Source organism: Struthio camelus, chromosome 1 (assembly GCF_040807025.1).
Source record: "Struthio camelus isolate bStrCam1 chromosome 1, bStrCam1.hap1, whole genome shotgun sequence".
NCBI lineage: Eukaryota > Metazoa > Chordata > Aves > Struthioniformes > Struthionidae > Struthio > Struthio camelus.
This window is the reverse complement of record NC_090942.1, coordinates 70,545,471-70,564,978: the sequence shown is the minus strand read 5'-3', so window position 1 is coordinate 70,564,978 and position 19,508 is coordinate 70,545,471. Positions and strand designations below refer to the sequence as shown.

General features: G+C 44.3%; 1 protein-coding gene across 1 annotated transcript in view; it reads right to left on the bottom strand.

Annotated features, from left to right (window-relative positions):
* Positions 1–19,508, bottom strand: part of CECR2 (CECR2 histone acetyl-lysine reader) — a 106,861-nt gene that overhangs the window by 49,437 nt on the left and 37,916 nt on the right. Inside the window, exon 2 of the mRNA XM_068947608.1 lies at positions 5,872–5,966. Coding sequence (XP_068803709.1) covers positions 5,872–5,966 — 95 coding nt within the window. The remainder of the gene's footprint in view (positions 1–5,871; positions 5,967–19,508) is intronic.

Here is a 19,508-nt window from a genome sequence, read left to right as displayed (position 1 = left end):
CATCCTTCCTTCCCCAACACCTGCCAGCTGCCTCATTTTCACTTTTTACCCTTTAAAAGGCTCACCTTGCATAGCTTGGCTATTATTATAATAAATATTAATATTAGATTCAAGATGAGCAATGTAGCCACTTCGTCTGCCTTGCCCCCTCAAGATGCCTCCTGCACTGATGATACTGGGTTGATTCCAGAGGCCATCCACCAATCTCCGTGATGTATGCAAGGCAGCACTTGTTAAAAGTCAGACTGTAAATAATGCTGATCTTGTTGATATTCACTTGGCATTCATGAATATGATCCAGAGTTAGTGAGGTGATATGTGACTGGGCCATTGAAATAGTTGTTATAATCAAGGTCACTGGCACAACTGTAAGTGTCGGCTGTTAAACTCTTTCCCAAAGGTGTTGTTCGCCAGGTCTGCTTTGACTGAGCTTACACTGCCTGCCCCAGATGTTATAGCACTGACTGAACTGTTGAATCCCTTCAGATTGTCATGGTACCTTAGTGTAGTTATTTCCACAGATTCATTATAGTATCCATGAGATTGAAAACTTGGCATTGGTTTGCTAGCTATCTCAGTCGACCTGCAACTTTATCCCCTAGACAAGACCACAATATAGCAGTTCTTGGAAGGACATAGCCCACAGTCATGTACAGAAGGGCAATTTAAAAACTTTAAGCATTTTATTGTGGACGCCTTCCCAAAACATGAGACCTGGGTAACCTCCAAATCGTGCTTTAAAGACACAGTCCACGCAGAATAAAGAACAAAGATGAAGGAGCATGACAAAGCAGAAGCAAGAACTGAAATACTCAGAGCTATTAAACACAGTCTTCAAAAACAGCCATTCTGCCCCGATGGGTTGGAAGATTTCAGATTATCTCTTTCTGACGAGAGCTAAAATAAGTGATTAGAGAACAAGCATTAGAAAATAAGCAGAGGCTGTATGCTCAACCAGCAATTCAATAGGCAGGGAATGTAGTTCTTCAGAGATCATACCAGGAGCATTTCTCAATGCCATAATGAAGGACATGAGAAAAATAATTAAGACAATCTTGAGGGGGAGCAAAGAGCTAAGGAATGTCCTCCTATTATCCATATTAGGACAAAAAAGACAGGTGCAAACAACAGGCCAAAGATTCCAAGGTTATTTTACAGATCCCAAAAGAGCTGAAGGCAGGGGCAAAAGAGATGATCTACTTGGACAAAAAGAAATTCCAAGGCATTAAGTGAAGAAATAATAATAACAATAATAAGAGGTTCCTAAGCCAGCAAATGCCTTCTGTGATGCCAGGGAAGTCAATTAGATGGTTTCTAGCTAGAGTGATGCACCGAACTCTGGGGATAAAAGAAAAAACAAGAGTCTCATGGGGCCACAGACAGGAACAGTGATATTGTTTTAGTTCTTCCTCACTTTCTGGCATCTTTATCTGCTTTGAATAAATAAAAAGTGAAATATGTTGTAAGAAAAAGTGATTTAAATGTTTTTCAAAAGAAACAATAACAAACAGCTCCTGAGGAAAAATACGATAAAGTCATTGAAACTTTTTAAAAGTAGTAAAGATGTAATACCGGAGCAGGGAAGAATGAGTTTCGCCCAAAGAAATGCAGAACAGCAGGAGCTTTTCTGGATTATTTTAGTTGAATGTACCCATCTATGTCGCACCATCACTTCTTACTTAAAAACAGCTGCAGAAGGCTCCTGCTGTGGCCTTTGCCGTTAGCTGCAGCTCTGATCTTCCTGTCTTGATACAAGTCATCAAGTCACATTTCCTGTTGGAATTAAAGTGGCAGCCCCTAGGGATTATGCAGCTGCCCAATTTATATCAGAGCCGATTCTCAAGTGAGCACGAGTATTTTTTCAAACTGCTTTAATTTTTTTGGTATAAACTCCATATTCTACTAAGAATTCTCTCTCTTGTCCCTCCTCACTTTCCAGGCAGTCGCATTTTGAAACCATTAAAAGAAAATAGACATTTCAAGGTCTCTGCACAAAAGCTAGTGGCAGGAAAAATATATGGGTGAGCTCACTGGCATCAAACCAAATCATGACTATAACATAAAACTGAGCAGTAAGATCATGCAAAAAATCTTTAAGGATATTAGTTATTACATGGTTAGTAGTTATATGGTATGTATCGTATATAAATACTACAAATGGTATTTACTTTGGATCAGAACAAAAGGAGGAAAGCAACAGGGAAACTGCTGTGGCCGAGCGCTCTAACCACCCAGTGCCAGACAAGATCATTGCAAAATAAAGACTAACAGATCACAGAGATGCAGACTACCACCTTTTTTGTTCTGTTCTTCGACAGTGCTTAACACAATGAGATCCAGGCCAACGAACACTGCTCCTAACCACTGTAGTTATGATAAATAACAATTTGGAGACTGTCATGTAGCATGCCATTAATTAATCTTGGTAGTTAAACACAAATATCCATAATTCAAAGGAAGTCCTAAATTTACAGTCAAGACTCCTTAACCACCAAACAAGGCACAAAGCAATTTCTCTTTTGTATTTAATTCCTTTTAAAAAATGTTTGTCATAAACAGTATCAAAACCAAGGCAAAGTTGCAAACACACTGCTCTACCTGAAAATCAAGAATCATGGAACCCTACAACATTAATAATCTTATTTTTCTCAAATACCAACAAGCATATCAAACCACAGCATGTTAAATTGTGCATTAGAAGGGCTCTCAGTTAGGCTCCATTTCCAAAATTACTTGAGAGCACATTATAATTAGCAAAGGTATGTGACAGTTTTATACCCCTTTATGATGCATGATTAAAGCCAGGCAACTTAGCTCAGTCGTAAGTTCTGCATGCCGTCAAACAGATGTGACAAGAACTACAGCCTACTCCCAGACAGACTGTGAGAAAGCATAGACAGATAACATTTTGGCCCTCAAAGAGGCAAGACTCTGTGCAAAACTAATTAAACCCCAAAAGTCTTCTGAGAGATAGACAAACTATGGTTGACACAAAGTTTATATTCGGCATCCTGCGCTTGGGCCACAGAGCTCCAGTGCAAGAACAAGGATGAGAATAGCTACCTTCCCCTCCGAAGTGCAACTGGGAGCAAAGTTTATAGCCTCAAGATTAACAGCCCAGGCTCAGCATAAGAAAGCAGAGCACAAATGGCTGTAGAAGCTGCTGTAGTAATGCCGCTGCTGTAGCTGCGATAGTCCAAAGAAACCGCTGACATTTTCCATGCAAGAAAGATACCTTTGACCTGCTGGCAACAGAGAACTAAGGAGCCCTGGCCCATCGTAAGAAGCCAGCTCTAAACTGATCTTCCACAAAAATTGTGCCTCTCCTATTGGCACCTCTCTGACCACTGAGCACTCGAGCAAAAATCAATTAGAGGTTCAATTCCTTACCATTAATGGGGGATAAATTAAGAACAGCAGGATAGCTGTGCATCAGCAAAGGTCTATGCTGCTAGAAATCAGGCTAGAGGGAACACATGTATTAGAAATAAGTGTATAAGGAACAATGAGAACAATAGGTTTCAAAACCACATTTATTTTGGACGAATGTTTCATAGCTGGTTTTGTAAGCATGAAACAAAGAGTGGGGCAAGTTTGTTTCTGAGAAATGTATCCAAGCCATCATTTTTATTTGCATTCACCTACAGATTTCCGTATCGAGGCTAACTCTTGATACTTCTTCCTTCGTGCGACCCCTCTTTGTTTCCAGCTAGCATCCCTGTTGCTTCCTCTGCAATGCTTAAGAAAACCACCTCCTTAAAATCCCAGCAGCTACAGACAGCTCAAAGCTGCTTGATTTATTCCTTCAGCCATTTGCACCATACAGTTCTTGCTGTGCTGTTCTCACCATCTCCTCTGCAGAAAATACTTTCCTTGTTAATCCCCTACCCCGAGTTAGTCCCCCTATACAGTAGCCACTCCTTAAGTGGCCACCACTTTCACTGTCTGAACATCCATGTCTCCTTCAGGCACCTCATGCTTTCCCTAGCACCACCTTTTGGGTGAGGTGCAAGTTCTCGTAACTTCACTGCGTGACTTTGCCCTCCGTCAGTTCCTACAGCACCTCTCAAATATGGATGGACATACAGTTAACAGCTACATAGGTACCAACCTATGCTGCATATGCATCCTGACTAGACTACACAAAAATGCATTTGTGTTACCCTCCCTTCCTCCTAATAACATTACTTCCTTCTGTCTATTACATCTCAGTGTTAATCAAGGTGGTATTTACACATGCACAGGCTGGGACCTACACACATCATGGAATAACTGCACATTGTTGAGCTGCCAGGTGAGTCATATAACTGTGCATGAGTATTAATGCATGCATACATGTGTAAACTTCCCCAGCAGACAACTTGCCAGTGCCTAATGACTCACCCATGATTCATCCCTGATTTTTTGTTAATTAAAACAGCTGAGAAGTGGAGGCAATTAAACGGTGCAACTGCTAGATGGACTCTCTTAGATCTGTTTAGGAAAACTTCAGAATGTAGGATTTATTACATTTGTGAACCACCTCTTCTTTGGGCATCAAAATGCTCAAACCATTGAAAACTAAGCCGCACAGAGAAAAACAGACTTACAGTGACAAATATTCCGCTGCTTCTACTAGGATGAGATGGTTAAGTTGGGCAAAACATTTAGACCACTACTTTCTGGTGTTTCTACGTGAAGAAATAAATTTGCTACATGTTTATAAGCAAGATTGTATGCTCTGTAGATATTTATATGAAGGAGGTATATATGACTGCAGTTGCTTTACAACCAAGCTTCTCATCACATCAGTTTCATTCAGAGAGAGTACATGCAGTGCAGCTGCCTGGTTCCTAATACCTGCTCAAGCTGAATGTCAACCCAGAAATGCAAGAGAACCCACTTAAATGACAAATACACACACACACACATATGTATAGGGTTTTTTCAGTTGAACAACATCAGCTAACTAATTAAAAACAGAGCCTTCAACGCAAGCACTATGGTTATACCCACATATCAGCCTAAACCTCTGCAAAACAGGGGAATATTAGGGAGTAGGACTGCTTAACACCTCTTCTAAGCAACAGTAAGTGTTGCCAAGATGAAGACTTCATCTCCACAATTATGCTTTGCTATTAGCAGGATTCACAGGAGAAGAACAAATAAAAAGTACTGCAATAAGCTTTCGTTATTACTGGGAGCACATTTCACTGTGTGAGAGGCAATCCTCTAGAATGATGTTTTACAGGTGTTTCATGTTGGGAGGCTACTTAGGTGGACACTAACAAAGTGTTTCTGGATGCTGAAATATCAGGAGAACGTTTGAAAGTCCTTTCCAACATCTTGCAGCTGAACCAATTCCAATGCTCTTCTTATTCCCAAGAAAATAATTACAGTATCTACTGCTGCTTCTGCTGCCCAACTTGTCCCTCTGTAAAGGAGTGAGATCTTCTAGGCAGGTAAGGTGGCTGCAGAGCAGCAATTTTTATTCTATGCGATACACATAAAAATGTTGACGACATATGTGATGATTTAAACACCTACTGTGATGTCACTAAATTGATCACATAGAGTGCAGAGCATAACAGCAGATGTGAATGTTCTCTATGTGTGTTAGAGCTACAGCAGAGTACCAGGTTTGCATGGGATCTGGACACAATGTTTTCTTCCAAAGATGTTTGCTTGACAACAGATCTGTAAAATTAAAAGCCTGCAACTCAGCCAGAGGGGAGCTGGAATTCCCTTCCACTTAGGGAAGAATTTGGCCTGATTGCTGGTGACTGCCAATCCCGTCCATGTCATCACTCTGAAGCTGTGAAACATCCCTGGCAACTGTGTTAATTAGCTCCCCTTGCAAAGCGCTTCAAACCATAGAGTGAGGTTACTCACGTGATATCCCTGCGCTGATAGCAACCTTGAAGAAGGCAAGCGATCAGGTCACTGATAAACTCCACATCGTCCCTGTGAAGAGCAGCTTCCAGTTCCTAATGAGCAGAAAGGAGAGAAAAAAAAAATTCCAACCATCAAACTAATTCCCCAAAATACCCTATTAGCTAACCAGGACCAGAAAGACCCAAGCAACCTGAAGTACTTGTACAGCTGCAGAGCACACACTGCTGCATCAACATTGAAACTGTTTCTTTTCCTTTTTAATTTTAATTCACCTACCCTCAGCTTTTGCTAAAATTGCCTCCTATTACCTCTTCATTGCAAAAGTTTATGGGAAGACCTTGAAAGGCTTTTTACTGAATGACACTCTCCAGCCAGAAGACTAACGCTTTTGTCTGGAGACAAAAAAAAGGTTCAGTGAGGTTGAGATACTACGGTCTAATAAGAAACCCATAGTATCTCCTATGTTCAGCTGATGGGCAGGAACTAACAGTTTCATTCTGCTGCTTTGTTTTCCATTCACTAACAGTGGCGAGTTCATTTAAGACTCTCTCAGAAAGCGTGGTCCAAAAAGCCACTCAGGCAGAGAAGTAGCAGTTTCAGACGGGTAGCCAGAAAAGGGTGAAAGAGCTAGAGAGTAAATGCCTCCCTCCTCCCCCCCGCAGGAATGTTGATCATTTGAATAATTTTTCTTCACTTTTTTCACTGAGAGAGAAAGATGGGACGGAAAGATGTAAGGCCGCGTGACCTGGCCCCAAGCTCTCAACCCTTGACAGAACAGTGGAGGGTATCACAGCTTATTTTAGGATCCACCAAAAGGATAAACGTCCAAATATTAGTAGTTAAAACATATCTTGCACATGTTGTGAGAAAATATCTGTCTTTCGACTGACAATGTCAACCTTTGTTTTCAAAATGTCACTAGCTTAACAGAAGGTAAGTCGTGTTTATAAGCTAGAAAATCACTTACAGTAAGAAAATCCACTTTCCATATGAGTGATCATCACACTATACAGCAGTTAACAAGATTTAATATGGATAGATAACATAGCCATAAGAACCTATTCTTTTTGGGTTTCAGAGTAAATAATGGATTGAATACAAATTCCTACTTGAATGTTACTCAACAGACTGTTATACAAATGGCTAAGCTAATGGCTAGAGAATAAAGGTTAATGGCCAGAGAATAAAGGATAAACGTTTTGGCACTTACCCAATAAAGAAGAGAAAGTGCTTTTTTATTAGACCGCAGTAACTGCGGTAATAAAGTTATTGATAATAGATTGCAGATTAAATGCTGCTTGTAGTATTTTATTGGAAAGGTATTAATGGCATATTTTCATTATCAACACTACTCTTATTTATTTCTTGCGTGATATCCAGAGAGCTTCATAAGCAGAAGCCTGATACCTGCCCTGCAAAGTACATATTGAAAACATCTATTAAACGTGGAAACTGAGGCAAAGAAAGGACAAAAGGCAGCCAAAGTCTGACACAGCGACTGTGCTGCAGAACTAGGAAAAGTCTCAAGAATCTCCCAGTGGCCTCTGGCTGACTACCTTGCTTAAGGGCAAGTTAATAGAAAAACTACAGTTATTGCTTGCTATATCTTGGATAACATCGCTATATAAATAGTCATAATTAATAATAGCAATAGGTCATGAGATACATAAAACTGAATTCACTCAGTAAGCAGCTAATATTTTGCAGGTGTTGACTTACTTAATTTGTCAAGAACTTTAGCGATCATCTACCTTCTAACAAGATATAACTGGGGGGGGGGGGGGGAAAGGGTGTGAGGTGATAAAACATAGCTGTTCAGTTAAGTCACCGCAGTGAACTTGCAGCTTGTGAAAAATGACACCTCAGGACCCAGAATAAAGGGGAGACAAAAGTGAGACTCTGACTGGGGATATCCTTCCCTCCACCCCACATGCAGCCTCTCCCTTTCCCTCATCCACAGTATCCTTGTGCATTAAAGCCACCAGTCAACAGCCTGCCTTCACTAGGATGTGACAGCCTTTTGTAGGAAGGAATATTTAAATTGCTTCCCATGAGCCTTTTCAGCCCACTGTTTGACTAACACTCATTAAACAGTGGCCACAACCCGCCAAGATAGCCCGATATCTGCCAGGATTATTTTCCAAGCCCAGGGGTGACCTTTTACATTTTCAGAGTTCACAGGTCGCTCGCGGAGGAGATATGGGGGCATTCCTTGGGCACTGGGCAAGGTGCCAGCCCCCAAGCAGGACAGACGCGCAGGGTCGTGATGACCTGTCTCTCCCCACATACCTGGTGGGGGGGGGGGGAGAGGGGGGCAATCCCACCTCCCTCCCTCCTGAACCCACAAGGTGCACCCATAAGTGCAGTTGCTGCAGTAGCCCACAGGTGTGCTGAGTTAACCAGCTCTCTCACGCATCAGGATGAGCAAGCACAGGCACTGCGCGGGGCTAATGATGGCCCATCCGTTAGCAGGCGTGAGGCCGTCAGGCCCTTGTAGACCTGTATTTGCAAGCCGCTCCCCAGTGCTGCTGGTGCATGTGTGCAGCTCCCCGAGGTCCTCTGGTCCCTGCCATCAGTCACACCCAGCGTCAAGGCTATGTTTAAGGCACAATCAAAGTGCTGTTGTGATTATTTGCCTGGAAAAACGATACCGACACATTACCCTCTAAAGTTTTTGCCCGTTTCTTTTCTGTTGCTGCCTGGCATAGGACAAGAGCAGCGAGAGATGGTTTAACTGCCCCACGATGGGTCCGTTGGCCCTGTCTAACCTAACATGACAGTTTTCCATCCAGGCAAATTCTCTGGCTTTCTGCCCCAAAACATCTAAATCCTGGAGGTTTACAACTTTCTATCCAGGCAGATTCTCTGGCTTTCTGCCCCGAAACTTCCAAATACTGGAGTTTTCCCACATCACGCCCGGGACACCGTGGGAGATGTGGAAATGGCAGGTGTCAGGAGGACACTGACGCACGTTTTAACCTCTCGGGGCCACGAACAAAGAATCAGGATCCTCTCGTGTTTCCACCTCGTCCTCTAGCCCGCGTTTTTAAGAAGGGAAGAAGAACCCTTGTTTCTCTGACCGTCATGCAGCGGCCCCAGCGAGGGGCGCGTTGGAGCAGAGCGGCGCGGGAGCGGCACGGGGGGGGGACGCTCCGAGGAGAAACGCCACAATCCTAAATAAATAAATAAATAAATAAATAAAAGAGCGGCCCGTTTCTCACGGCGAGCGCTGCCCCTGGGCGCCTGCCGTGCGCCCCCGGCCCGGTTAGGGCACCATGCGCCTCCTCGGCCGCCTTGCCACCACCATCCCTCCCCCCCCCCCCCCCCCAACGCTTGCAACCCTTTTGTTTTCCCCCCTTTCTCTTTGAGCACTGAGCTGTGAGCGCAGAAATCTGAACCTTGCCAAAACGCTTTGGGGACAGAACAGAAAGGAAACAGAAGAGGCAGCAAATCAGCAGAGGAAAGCGGGGAAGGGGGGGGGGGGGGACACACATCTCCTCCTCCTCCTCCTCCTCCTGTAGCCAGAGAGAGCAACAGACAGGAGAAAAGCAGGATTCTCCCCCTCTCCAGCTGGCGTCACACCTCATTAGGGAAAAGCCTGTTTAACGTCTTTCCCTCCCCCCAGCCCCGGACTAAATCCCCTCTGAGTCCTGCAATGGCTGTTGGGAAGGAGCGCGCGGCGGCGCGGAGCAGGGGTGACCACCTCACCCGGCAGGAGTGCTGGGGCAGGTTGGGGGGGGGCACGGCAGCGCCATGGGACACCCCAGGCCGGAAAAGCGGGCAGGTATAGTTAACCCTTTCGGTGTGCGGCTGAAGGCGACAAAGGCTCACGTCGGAAACGAGTGCTGCTCAACCGGTCCCACAAAGCAACTGTCAATATATGTTATACCCGGCTATTAACCTGCGTCTCGTTGCAAAAGCTACTTCACTCCTTCCGTGACAGCACACCAGCGCACAGCTGGTGCCCAAGCCCCAAAGCATACTACTTCTCAGTATCTGCCCAGATTTTGGGGAGAAAAGATTATCAGCTCACCAGGGAAAAGTGGGGAAAAAAACCCGAGTCCACCAACATGACAGCAAGGACAACACAAGTTATCGACGTCAGTGCAGAGATGATGAAGGAAACACAACGGTATCGTTGTATACAGCGGCTTTTTTAAACATGGAAATTCACAGGCCGACCCCCTGCTCAAAGAGCAGCGTCACCGGGTTTGGGGCCCTCCTTTCACAAGGCGGCCTCCAAAACAGCGGGCAAGCCCAGCAGGCGTGAGGGCGCCGCGCAGGCAGGCTGCGCTGCCAGGGTACGCGACTGCAGCTCCAGGGCTTCCTCAGGGCCGCAAAGCTGAATCACCTATAACCAACTGTGATGGACATAACCAGTTTAAGCACAGCTAAGCCCTGTCCAAGTTAGCCGTCAGTCTAATAACCCAATCCCTTCAGCTCTATTTCTATACTGCTGCTGTTATCAGCTTTCCATTGCGATACTCCGAAGTGACTCAACAGGCTTTTGCAGGGGGTTTTAGGAGATCGCTGAGAGCTACCAGCGGGCTGTGCTGAACCAACCCCAACTCATGGGTTGAAATTTCAGCACTGCCACTACATTCAGGACATTCTTTTCCCCTCCTAGATAATGACATTAGTGATAAGAGATACCTGGGCAAGAGTCTGGCAAATCCATGCCTCCTGGAAAGCTAAAGAAAGAATACAGTTATCTAGACCGGGCAGGAAGACAGGAAGAAAACCACAGGTCTGAAATACTTCCGACAAACACCATTTATCCTAGTGGTCCCTGACGCTGGCACAAGTCCTTCCCATCTCTGGCTTAGAGCTCCCGCTCCCCACTCTTAAATATCCAGCTGTCCCCTCAGCTATGAGCAGAAGTAGCTAAACCCAGCAGTATGCAGGGACTCTGGGAGTGACCACCACTCCTCTTCCATACATACCACAGAGGAGAGACCACCTTTCAGCTGCAAAGCACACCCAACCAATTCATCAGGAAAAAGTCAACGCAATGAAAAATGAGAGGTTTTGATACAACAAGCCGCCCCGTAGCTACTTGGTAAAGAGGATGGGAAAACTAGAGCAACAGGTGAGCAGTAGCACTTCACTCAGATTTCGAAGACAAAAATGATGCCCTCAAAAGTCAATTTCCGAACTACTGTCAGAACTGAGCTAACTTAAATTATTAATCCAACTACTCAGTCTGTCAGATCATATTGTGGAATATATCCAGTCATCTCCAAATAAATCCAAGAGCCAAGTTGGTTATCTTAGTGGGATGCAGTCCCAAAGCTAAGGTGATAGGATTCAACTACCATAGGCTGCTGCTCTGTCAACCCACGTGGTAAGCTTAAGCTTGTTGATGAGCCTGTGTTGGTGTGTGGTGTCCTTAGGATGTACTTACCATGCCTAAAAACCCATGCACCCACTCAGCAGCCAGAGATTGCTTTCTGCAGCCCAGTGCCACACTCTCCCTGGTTGTGGTCACTGCCACCACAGGAAATAGTTTTCAAAATGTAACACCTACTGAAATTGCCTATTGTGGAATGACATTCATGGAGGGCAATTCCAGGGAAATCAGGGGCACTCTGGGAACACAAACAACAGTGGGTTTAGATAGCTGTGATAAAGTCACAGAAAGAAGTTATGGCTCCTGATCCTGATGGAGTCTCCAAGCCACAGTATCCTAATTTTAGTGGCTACCTGGAGACACCATCAGTTATCCAAATATTTGAGAGGAGATTATGCTCCCTGCCTCACAGGCAGAGCGCTCTGGTCCCTTGCGCCTTCCTGTCCCCGACAGACAGCTCGGCAACACCATTCAGGCTGGTATTTGTGCAGTGCTGGGGCTGGTCACAGCGGTGGCTACACACTTCTTTCCCAACTTCCCCATGTCCTCATCTCCCTAAAGTCCTGCAGGCGATGGCACTGCAAGAGCCTGCATACTACCCTGGGCAGCCTGCTCTAGGTGACCTTGTTTGAGCAGGGGGGTTGGAGTAGATGATCTCCAGAGGTCCCTTCCAACCTCAGCCATTCTGTGATTCTGTGAGGGGCCCTTTTAGGTCAGGAAGCTGTAAAACGCTGGAGCGTCTTATTGAGAAAGGGTAGTATACTACCCCCAGCTCCTTCACAGAGATGGGGACAAGCCCAGAGGTAATGCCGAATCCCCTCCCTGCCCTCCTGGCAGCAGGGACCGAATTGGCAGCTCTCCTCAAGCAAACACCTTCTTGGGCACCTCACCCCCTGGGGACCGAGGACTCAGAGGGAGCCAACCTGGCCTACGCAGCCTCAGGGGCGCGAGATGAAGCAGTTTGATAATGCTCAGGGCTGTAGCAGTCCAGTGGGTCTTATGTGAGCTGTTGGACTGGTGCGCGCAGGGTAAGGGAGGGAGAACAAATAGGAGCAAACACTTGAGGGAAGAGAAAAGCTACCCTGTTAGAAAAGAAATATGATTTGGGGAGGAGGAAAAAGCAAGAGCAGCAAAAGTCTTCCCTTTTCCTTGTTTCTTCAGGTCAGTCCTTAACGTCTGTCAGTGCCTTCAGAGACCTCGCAATCTCTACCTCCCTCCCTTAACTTTCTGCAAGCAGACTTTGAAGGCTATTTCAAGTGTGTTGTAAATAGGGGCATAATGTTACTCCAGAGCTAAGCAGAGGTGTGAGATGACAGCTTTATATTAAGTAGACGGTTATAAACAGAAAGCCATGGAGAATTTGTCATGTTGTCTCCACATCACTGCTGTTTGCAAAGAACAAATCCCCCATGCTCCCCCACAGTGCTGCTGGCAGTGCGATGGCTAACCTCCGCCTTCCTCTGCTCCAGCTGCTCCCTTCTGCTGAGAAAGGGGCTGCACAAGTGTTGAATTTGGTTTAGTTCAGTCCCAGCAGGTTTGAAAACACAAACTCCTTCCAGCACTCATGAAGCTTTTTGGTCGGGCTAGAATTTGAGGCTTAGTTCAGAGACATACTTCGGTTTTATCCCTCTTCAGCCTCTCCACCAGGGCGCTTAAAGATTTTGGGCAAACACCAGGCTGCTGGTGCTCCGAGACCACTGTGCCCTGTCCACATTAACCTGCTGTCTCTGTCGCTCCCGTAGGACAGGGACCCTTCCCTGTTTGCACAGCACACGGAGGCTCGCTCTCCGACTGGAATTTTTCACTGCTGTGTAATACAAACAAATACGAACAGCTCACACTGGGTGGCTAAACTGTATTGAAAAGAGATTTCAGAATGATCAATCTAGTCTCCCTCATGCCCCACAGCAGCATACTGATGATGATAACGCTTGCTCTCCTCTGAGCCTCCTAGTTCATCTTGTCTGCAGTGTAAGCGATTTGGGACAAGAACCACATTTGTTATGAATGTTATGCATTGTCAGCACTTAAGAGAGATAAAACTGCTGCTGGTTCACACTTTCTTGCCCCTGCAAACAGGTTTATCAGATGGACAGTGGTACATCTGAAACTCTGAAGTAACAAGTGATTAGTTTCTGTTTAATAGTAAGACATTAATACTTTACTCCCCTAGAGTAGCTTTCATCCTAGAGCATCAAGGCATTTTAAAATCACTTAATGAAGCTTCACAGCACCTGTGAAGGAAGGGGAGGCACACATGCACAGAGAGCAATTTTACAGACAGAGAAACTAACAAAAACCCAGCATCCTCACCAGGGGCACACTTCACACTTGAGGCCACTGCCACTTCTTCTTTTTCAACAATTTTATTAGTAGCCAAGGCACTCTGAGATCATGCTGTTTCCCTCCAAAAGATAATTTCTCCCTTTCAAAATAATCCCCTCTTCCTTCAAAGCAGATAATCTATGCCATTTACTCATAAGCCAGTTATGCTGGCAGAGGGGCAAGCATCACACCGGGCACTGAGCTGGCTTTACATGGGAGATGGACAGAAATTTCAGCCTCAGCAGAACCAATGGTCTGCAGCCTATGGCTGCAGCCTATAGCCTATTGTGAGAGGCAGTTAAGGAAAGTAAGCGGAACACCAGTGTGTTTAAATGTCTAATCAGGGGTCCATGCCTTTACTGCAAAAGTACTGGGGTCATGCCCTTAAAAAAACAAGACAAAAAACTCCCATCAAGTGGCTGACCACTGCTGCCCAAGCCACAAGTTCAACTACTCTAGCTGAAAATAACCTCCAAGCACAACAATATCAGAGGAAAGAAAGTTTTTGAATTGCATCCTGTTTGCCTCCTTGTAAGAAAGATATCATTTATTGCCCAGAAGTATTCTCTCTGGCTAGCAGCAATTGTATGGAATATCAGAGGTCTTCAGATTATTAATTTACCTGTAGATTTTACTGTTTTAGGCTTTTTCTTTCTTTTGGTAGTGGGAAGACAGGGTGAGGAACGTGGTGAGAAGCTAGCTCACCATGAGCTGTATCTAGCTGTTGGGACCATTCTGAAACCAGTCCCTGCAGTGTAATAGCATTACATATTTTTAAGCTCTTACAACTCCAGGCCAGTAGTCTTGCTGGCTGGTCAAAACAAAACAAAACAAAGCAAAAAAACTCCCCCCAAAACCCTCTCCACAAATGCTGGATTTAGTGTTTCCATGTACTAGCTAAGCACTACCAGCAGCTGAAGGCTAAAAGTTTTAGCAACTGTTTTACACAGTGCCTTGGGTAAGTGTAATCACACACACAGGAATAGCATCAGCACGGCTACCTGTCCTGGATGTTGTTTTGGGAAACAACATCATTGGGCTAGTTATGGTACCTCCCCAGATTATTCTGCTGCGCGATAAATAAAGAACAGCTGATCCTGCGATGTCACCATCTTCTGCAGTAAGAGGCTTCCTGGGTACCTAGTGGGAGCTCTGCTAAGCTTTTAAGCCCATTGGCAACGTGGTGAACAGTCTGTAGCTCCAAAGCCAAGAGGCTCGAAGTAATAATCCGATTTCAAAGCTCCTCCTCCTCTCCAGCCAAAGGCAGCAAGGGAGGATGAGATCAGACTGTAGATGCTCTTCATTTTAGGTCTGGCCATTGCACTCATCTGCTCAGCATGAGCACAGGGAAGAGAAAGGATGAACACCAAAATCTGGAATGGATTGCTTGGCTAAAGTTTCTGCAAAGATTTCAAGACTTACTGGGGAAGTAACTTTTTAAAGGGAGTTTTCACAGTTCTCGATATATCCAGGCCGACACACTTAAGCCAACTTCCACTTTTCTAGTTAGCATACTGTCCAAAACTCCTCAGATTTACTCTTTGCCATCATGCACTGCTGATGCAACGCAGTATTCAAGCTACGCAGCTGTTTCACACTCGCACCATGAAAGTCTTCTCGTAAAAGCAAAGAGTAGCTCTCCAGCACTCGTAACGTTGCCCCCCTCCCTCTAGGGTGCTATTAGCTGCCGCTTGATAAGCAAGTCATGAAAAACTATATTCGGGTGTGTTGGAAAAAAAATTAAAAAAAAAAAAAGCACAGATCACCCTTTAAGAATTAAGGTGATTCCATTATATCCTTTTGCCCCTGCAACTAAAATGAAGGCCTGGCTTTTTGAATGGGGAAAAATTCCTGCTTACCCTTGCCTGAAAAAGCAGGATGAAGCGGTAAAATGCATTGAGATAAAAAAGGCTGTAAAGCCTTGCTTTTCTCTTTAATCTGATCTCCCCAGCCAGCCATTCTTCTAACTCCCCTTCAGCTGCTGCTGCCGAGTGCTGTACCCATCACAAACAAACCCTGGCTTGTGACTCAGCGGGGAGATGGGTCTTAAAGCGCTATCAGCACTAAAGATCCTTCTCCCTCACTCTGGGTCAAACAAAAGAAGAGCTAACTACAGAGTCTGGAGTTACACACAGGTAGGTAGTCCACAGATTTCTACCCCACAGCACGTGGCGAGAAATGAATTCCACAGCGGTGAGAGACTGAAATCCAAGTTCCAGTATATACATATATATATATATATATATATATTTTTAATTTAGCAAAGAAAAACGTGAAAAGTACAAAATACATGCCTACCAGCATCAATCCTGATTATGCGGGCAGCCAGTCACTCAGATGCAGGAACTGCGTATTTGCAGCAGACTTAGTTGCAAATAAATCTAAGAAATTGTTTAAAAAATATAGATCTATTCTGCTGCTTATAAGTTTGTAGTACAAAAGAAGCCTATTAGTTGTGTGTCTCTAAAATCTCCTTCTGCGCTACTCTGGAGAGCCAAAAGCATTGCCTTACTCGTCTATCAGAACCTACATATTTGTCCCAAGCTTACACAGTCCAGTCATACCTCAGTGCAAAAACTGATGGCTTTCATACAAGTTTCTTATTATTATATTTATAGGAAACATAGACAATACCATATTAATGAGAGGTATATACACTAGGGGATAGGCTTGTCACAAGAAATGGTCTGTCAAATATTGAAACGTGGGAGTCGCAGTTCTTCACGCAGCTCTGTCTTAGCCATCCTTGTAACGCATGTTGCTGCGGGAGCCAACACCGAAATAAATCTGAGGAGAAGTTATCTCTTCCAGTACTCTTAACCCCTCCCTTCAGTCCATTCCAAAAATCTGTGTTTCATCGGATATACGTAAAAGCGCCCCAGAGCTTTTGAAGCCGGGTAGGAGCTCAGAGCGTCTGTCCCCCCGCGGCTGCTATCCAGCGTGCACATCCCGCACACGCTCCCAGGCTGGCCTCCCACTCCCAACTGCAATCCCATGCTTCCTCGGCTTTCCTGCCGAGCACACGACCTGCCCTGCTCTGCTGAGCCGTCATCTGCCACAGGATGCTAGTTTAAAAAAAAAAAAAAAAAAGGCCAAACAGGACCCAACAACGTTGCCTAGTGACCGCGCCGGCTGCTGCGGGCGCGCGGAGCAGCTGAGAGAAGAAGCAGGAACCTCGCAGGAATTCGCATTCCTCGAATCGCAGCTAGGGGAAATTTAGCAGGGAGAAGGGTCTGGTTAGAAAAACAAAGCGAAAAGCTAGGGGTTGCAGGGTTTTCAGGCCGATGGACAAAGTGTAAAAATCTCAAGAGCTGCTTTTTTGCGACGTGCGCCGAGTGACTTGACATTAAGGCAAATGCAATCAGTGAACCGTCCTGGCGAAAGCCTCTTGGCCCGACCCAGCAGTGAACCACCACGTCCACCCAAGTCGGGCAGGAGCTCAGCTCGCATTTGTGTTAGCTACAGGAAATGATATAAAGCCCTCCGTGGGTTTAGGAAACGGACACACTCTGTGTTTTATTCCACATCTGGCAATGCTGCTCAATAGAAAAGGTGATTAAAGTGTTTCTAGGTCTCAGTCTTTTCAGCACACAGACTGAAGCTCTTCTTCAGCATATATTCCACAGGGGAATTCTCCTATAGCTGGACTTCATATTGTCTTTATAGCCACTAAATTCACAGGTTGCTATAAACGTTTAGCTATTTCGGCAACAACAGTTATTTCCCAGAAACGGCAGATTATTACTAATGCTAATAATAATAAAAATGTTTGCAAATGTTAATGCTAACTGCACCCATAAAACATATATTATAAACAGGGTCATGATTTTGAAGAGGGACAGTAAAATACTGCCCAGACACAGAGGAAACTAAGTCTACTGCTGTAACATTTGTTCTACAGACATTATTTCAGAGGACCTTTGCCTCCTCCTAAGTCCTTCCCCCCAACCAGAGTAAGAAAAAAAAATTGTTTCATTATATTTTAAAAAATGAAGCAAGGGTCTGTTACATCTTGTAAACTGTAATAGCCAGCTTTATTTCCACAAATTGGTGCACAAACGATGACACTGGATTATCAAAAGATCTGCACAAAACGCTTCAGTTACACGAAATAGTTGTTCTGCCTGAAGCAGGAAAAACAGTAACAGATAATTATATAACCAGCTTGTAAAAGTGCTCTTTATTAGAGTATGGCATCAGGAAAGCCCTGGCTTTTATTCTCACTTCTGCATTCAGTGATGAAAGCTTAATTTCTCTCTCTCCTCCTCCCCCCGCAAAGTTGGATAATCTTTACCCAACTCTGTATAACACCTGCAATCTTTGGGTGAAAACAATGCTGGGAATAACATACTGCTACTTCTCTTATACACAATGCTGTGTTCTGTGCAGATAAAGGAATGAAACGGGAAAATTATTCCTCTCTACAGCGTGTTTAGATACAGTAGCCCTAGGACTCAGGGGTAAACTCTAAAGTTCAACATTTTAGTTTGAAAGGACATTTCCAGTCATTGGCTACTGGAATTCAGATCTTCAGATCTTGACTGAGCGATAAAACGCAATAAAGAGAGCTTTGCCAGAAGGTCTCTCTCCCTTGCTCGCTCTCTCCAGCTCTTTTAAGGAAGAAATGGGAACATCAGCCACTCTGTATATTAACTAAGCATAGCGAAAAAACACACGCGGACCTTGTTCTCAGCTGCGACTTGATGTCTCTGGAAATCTTTCCTCAGGAGTACAGTTTTCTCTCCCTCTCTTAGAAACAACGGACAGAGGAGAATCTGAGAGAGAGAAAAATTAAACTGGTGGCAACAGACCTTGAAGGTCTGACAGTGACCTGCAGCACTATGGTCTTTGAAACTGCTTTCATTTGCCAGAACATAAATTAGACTCCTCACTAGGTACAGCACCAGGGTTAATGGGAGCTTTATAAAGCCTTCTTTGAACATACAGATTATCCTTTTCAAAAAAGACTAATCTTGTAGTTTAAAGTACAGTACGTGGAGCCAGAAAACCTATTCCCAGCTTTGTCAGGCTGGGTGAATTCAGGCAACCCACTTGACTGTTCTCTGTTGTTTTGCAGTAGACACGAAATACAGATAAATACCTAAATCTCCCATGCAGCTTAATATTTGTAGGACAGTGAGAGCCAGTTTTACAACTCACAGATCTCTCAAAGCAGGAGAGGATGGCTGGCCCTTGTCTATGCACTTTTGCTCAAAACTCTCATAACACTAAGTCCCACAAGACGACAGCAAGCACAGCTGCACCAGGCAGTTCATAAATTCAAGAACTTTGAACTAGAATATTGCAAATTACATTTTTTCAGCAATGAAGGAAACGTCACATCCTGTTCAGCACTTATGTCCACAGGAGGTGCTCAAAAGGGGCAAAACTGAGAGATTTTATGAAAAATTCCAGTTCAGAGAAAGCCATGCTGGTTAGATAACTCTCAAAGAACGTCCTTTCTCTACAGGACCTGTTTTCACTGCAAGCATGTTAAAAACAAGTTAAAGATTACAAAATAAAAGTACATTAAAAAAAACAGGAGTTTCAAAGGTAAAATACAGAAAATTATCAAAAAGTGCAAGACAAAACAGAGCATTCAGCTTTTGGAACAATCATCACCACTTCGTTTCAAAGAATAAATTCCTCCTGGACATGTCTATTATGAAAACCAATATCGGTGCAGAGATTCCTCTCAGAATATGAATTCCATTCCCCTCAAACTTTCATACTCCTTGTATATTCATCTCCTTCAAAATTTTAAATAAAACAAAGGAATCTCTAAGTCATTCATAAAACAGCTCCAAATAAATGCCGGAACTTATCTTTGTCACATTATCTTGCTTGTGTAAAGCTAGGTCATATGCAGCATGGAGAACGGGTGGACTGAAATAAGACAAACTGCTTAGCAAACTTTTGAGTATAAAACAGTCCTATGATTACCAAACCTCCTTAAAAG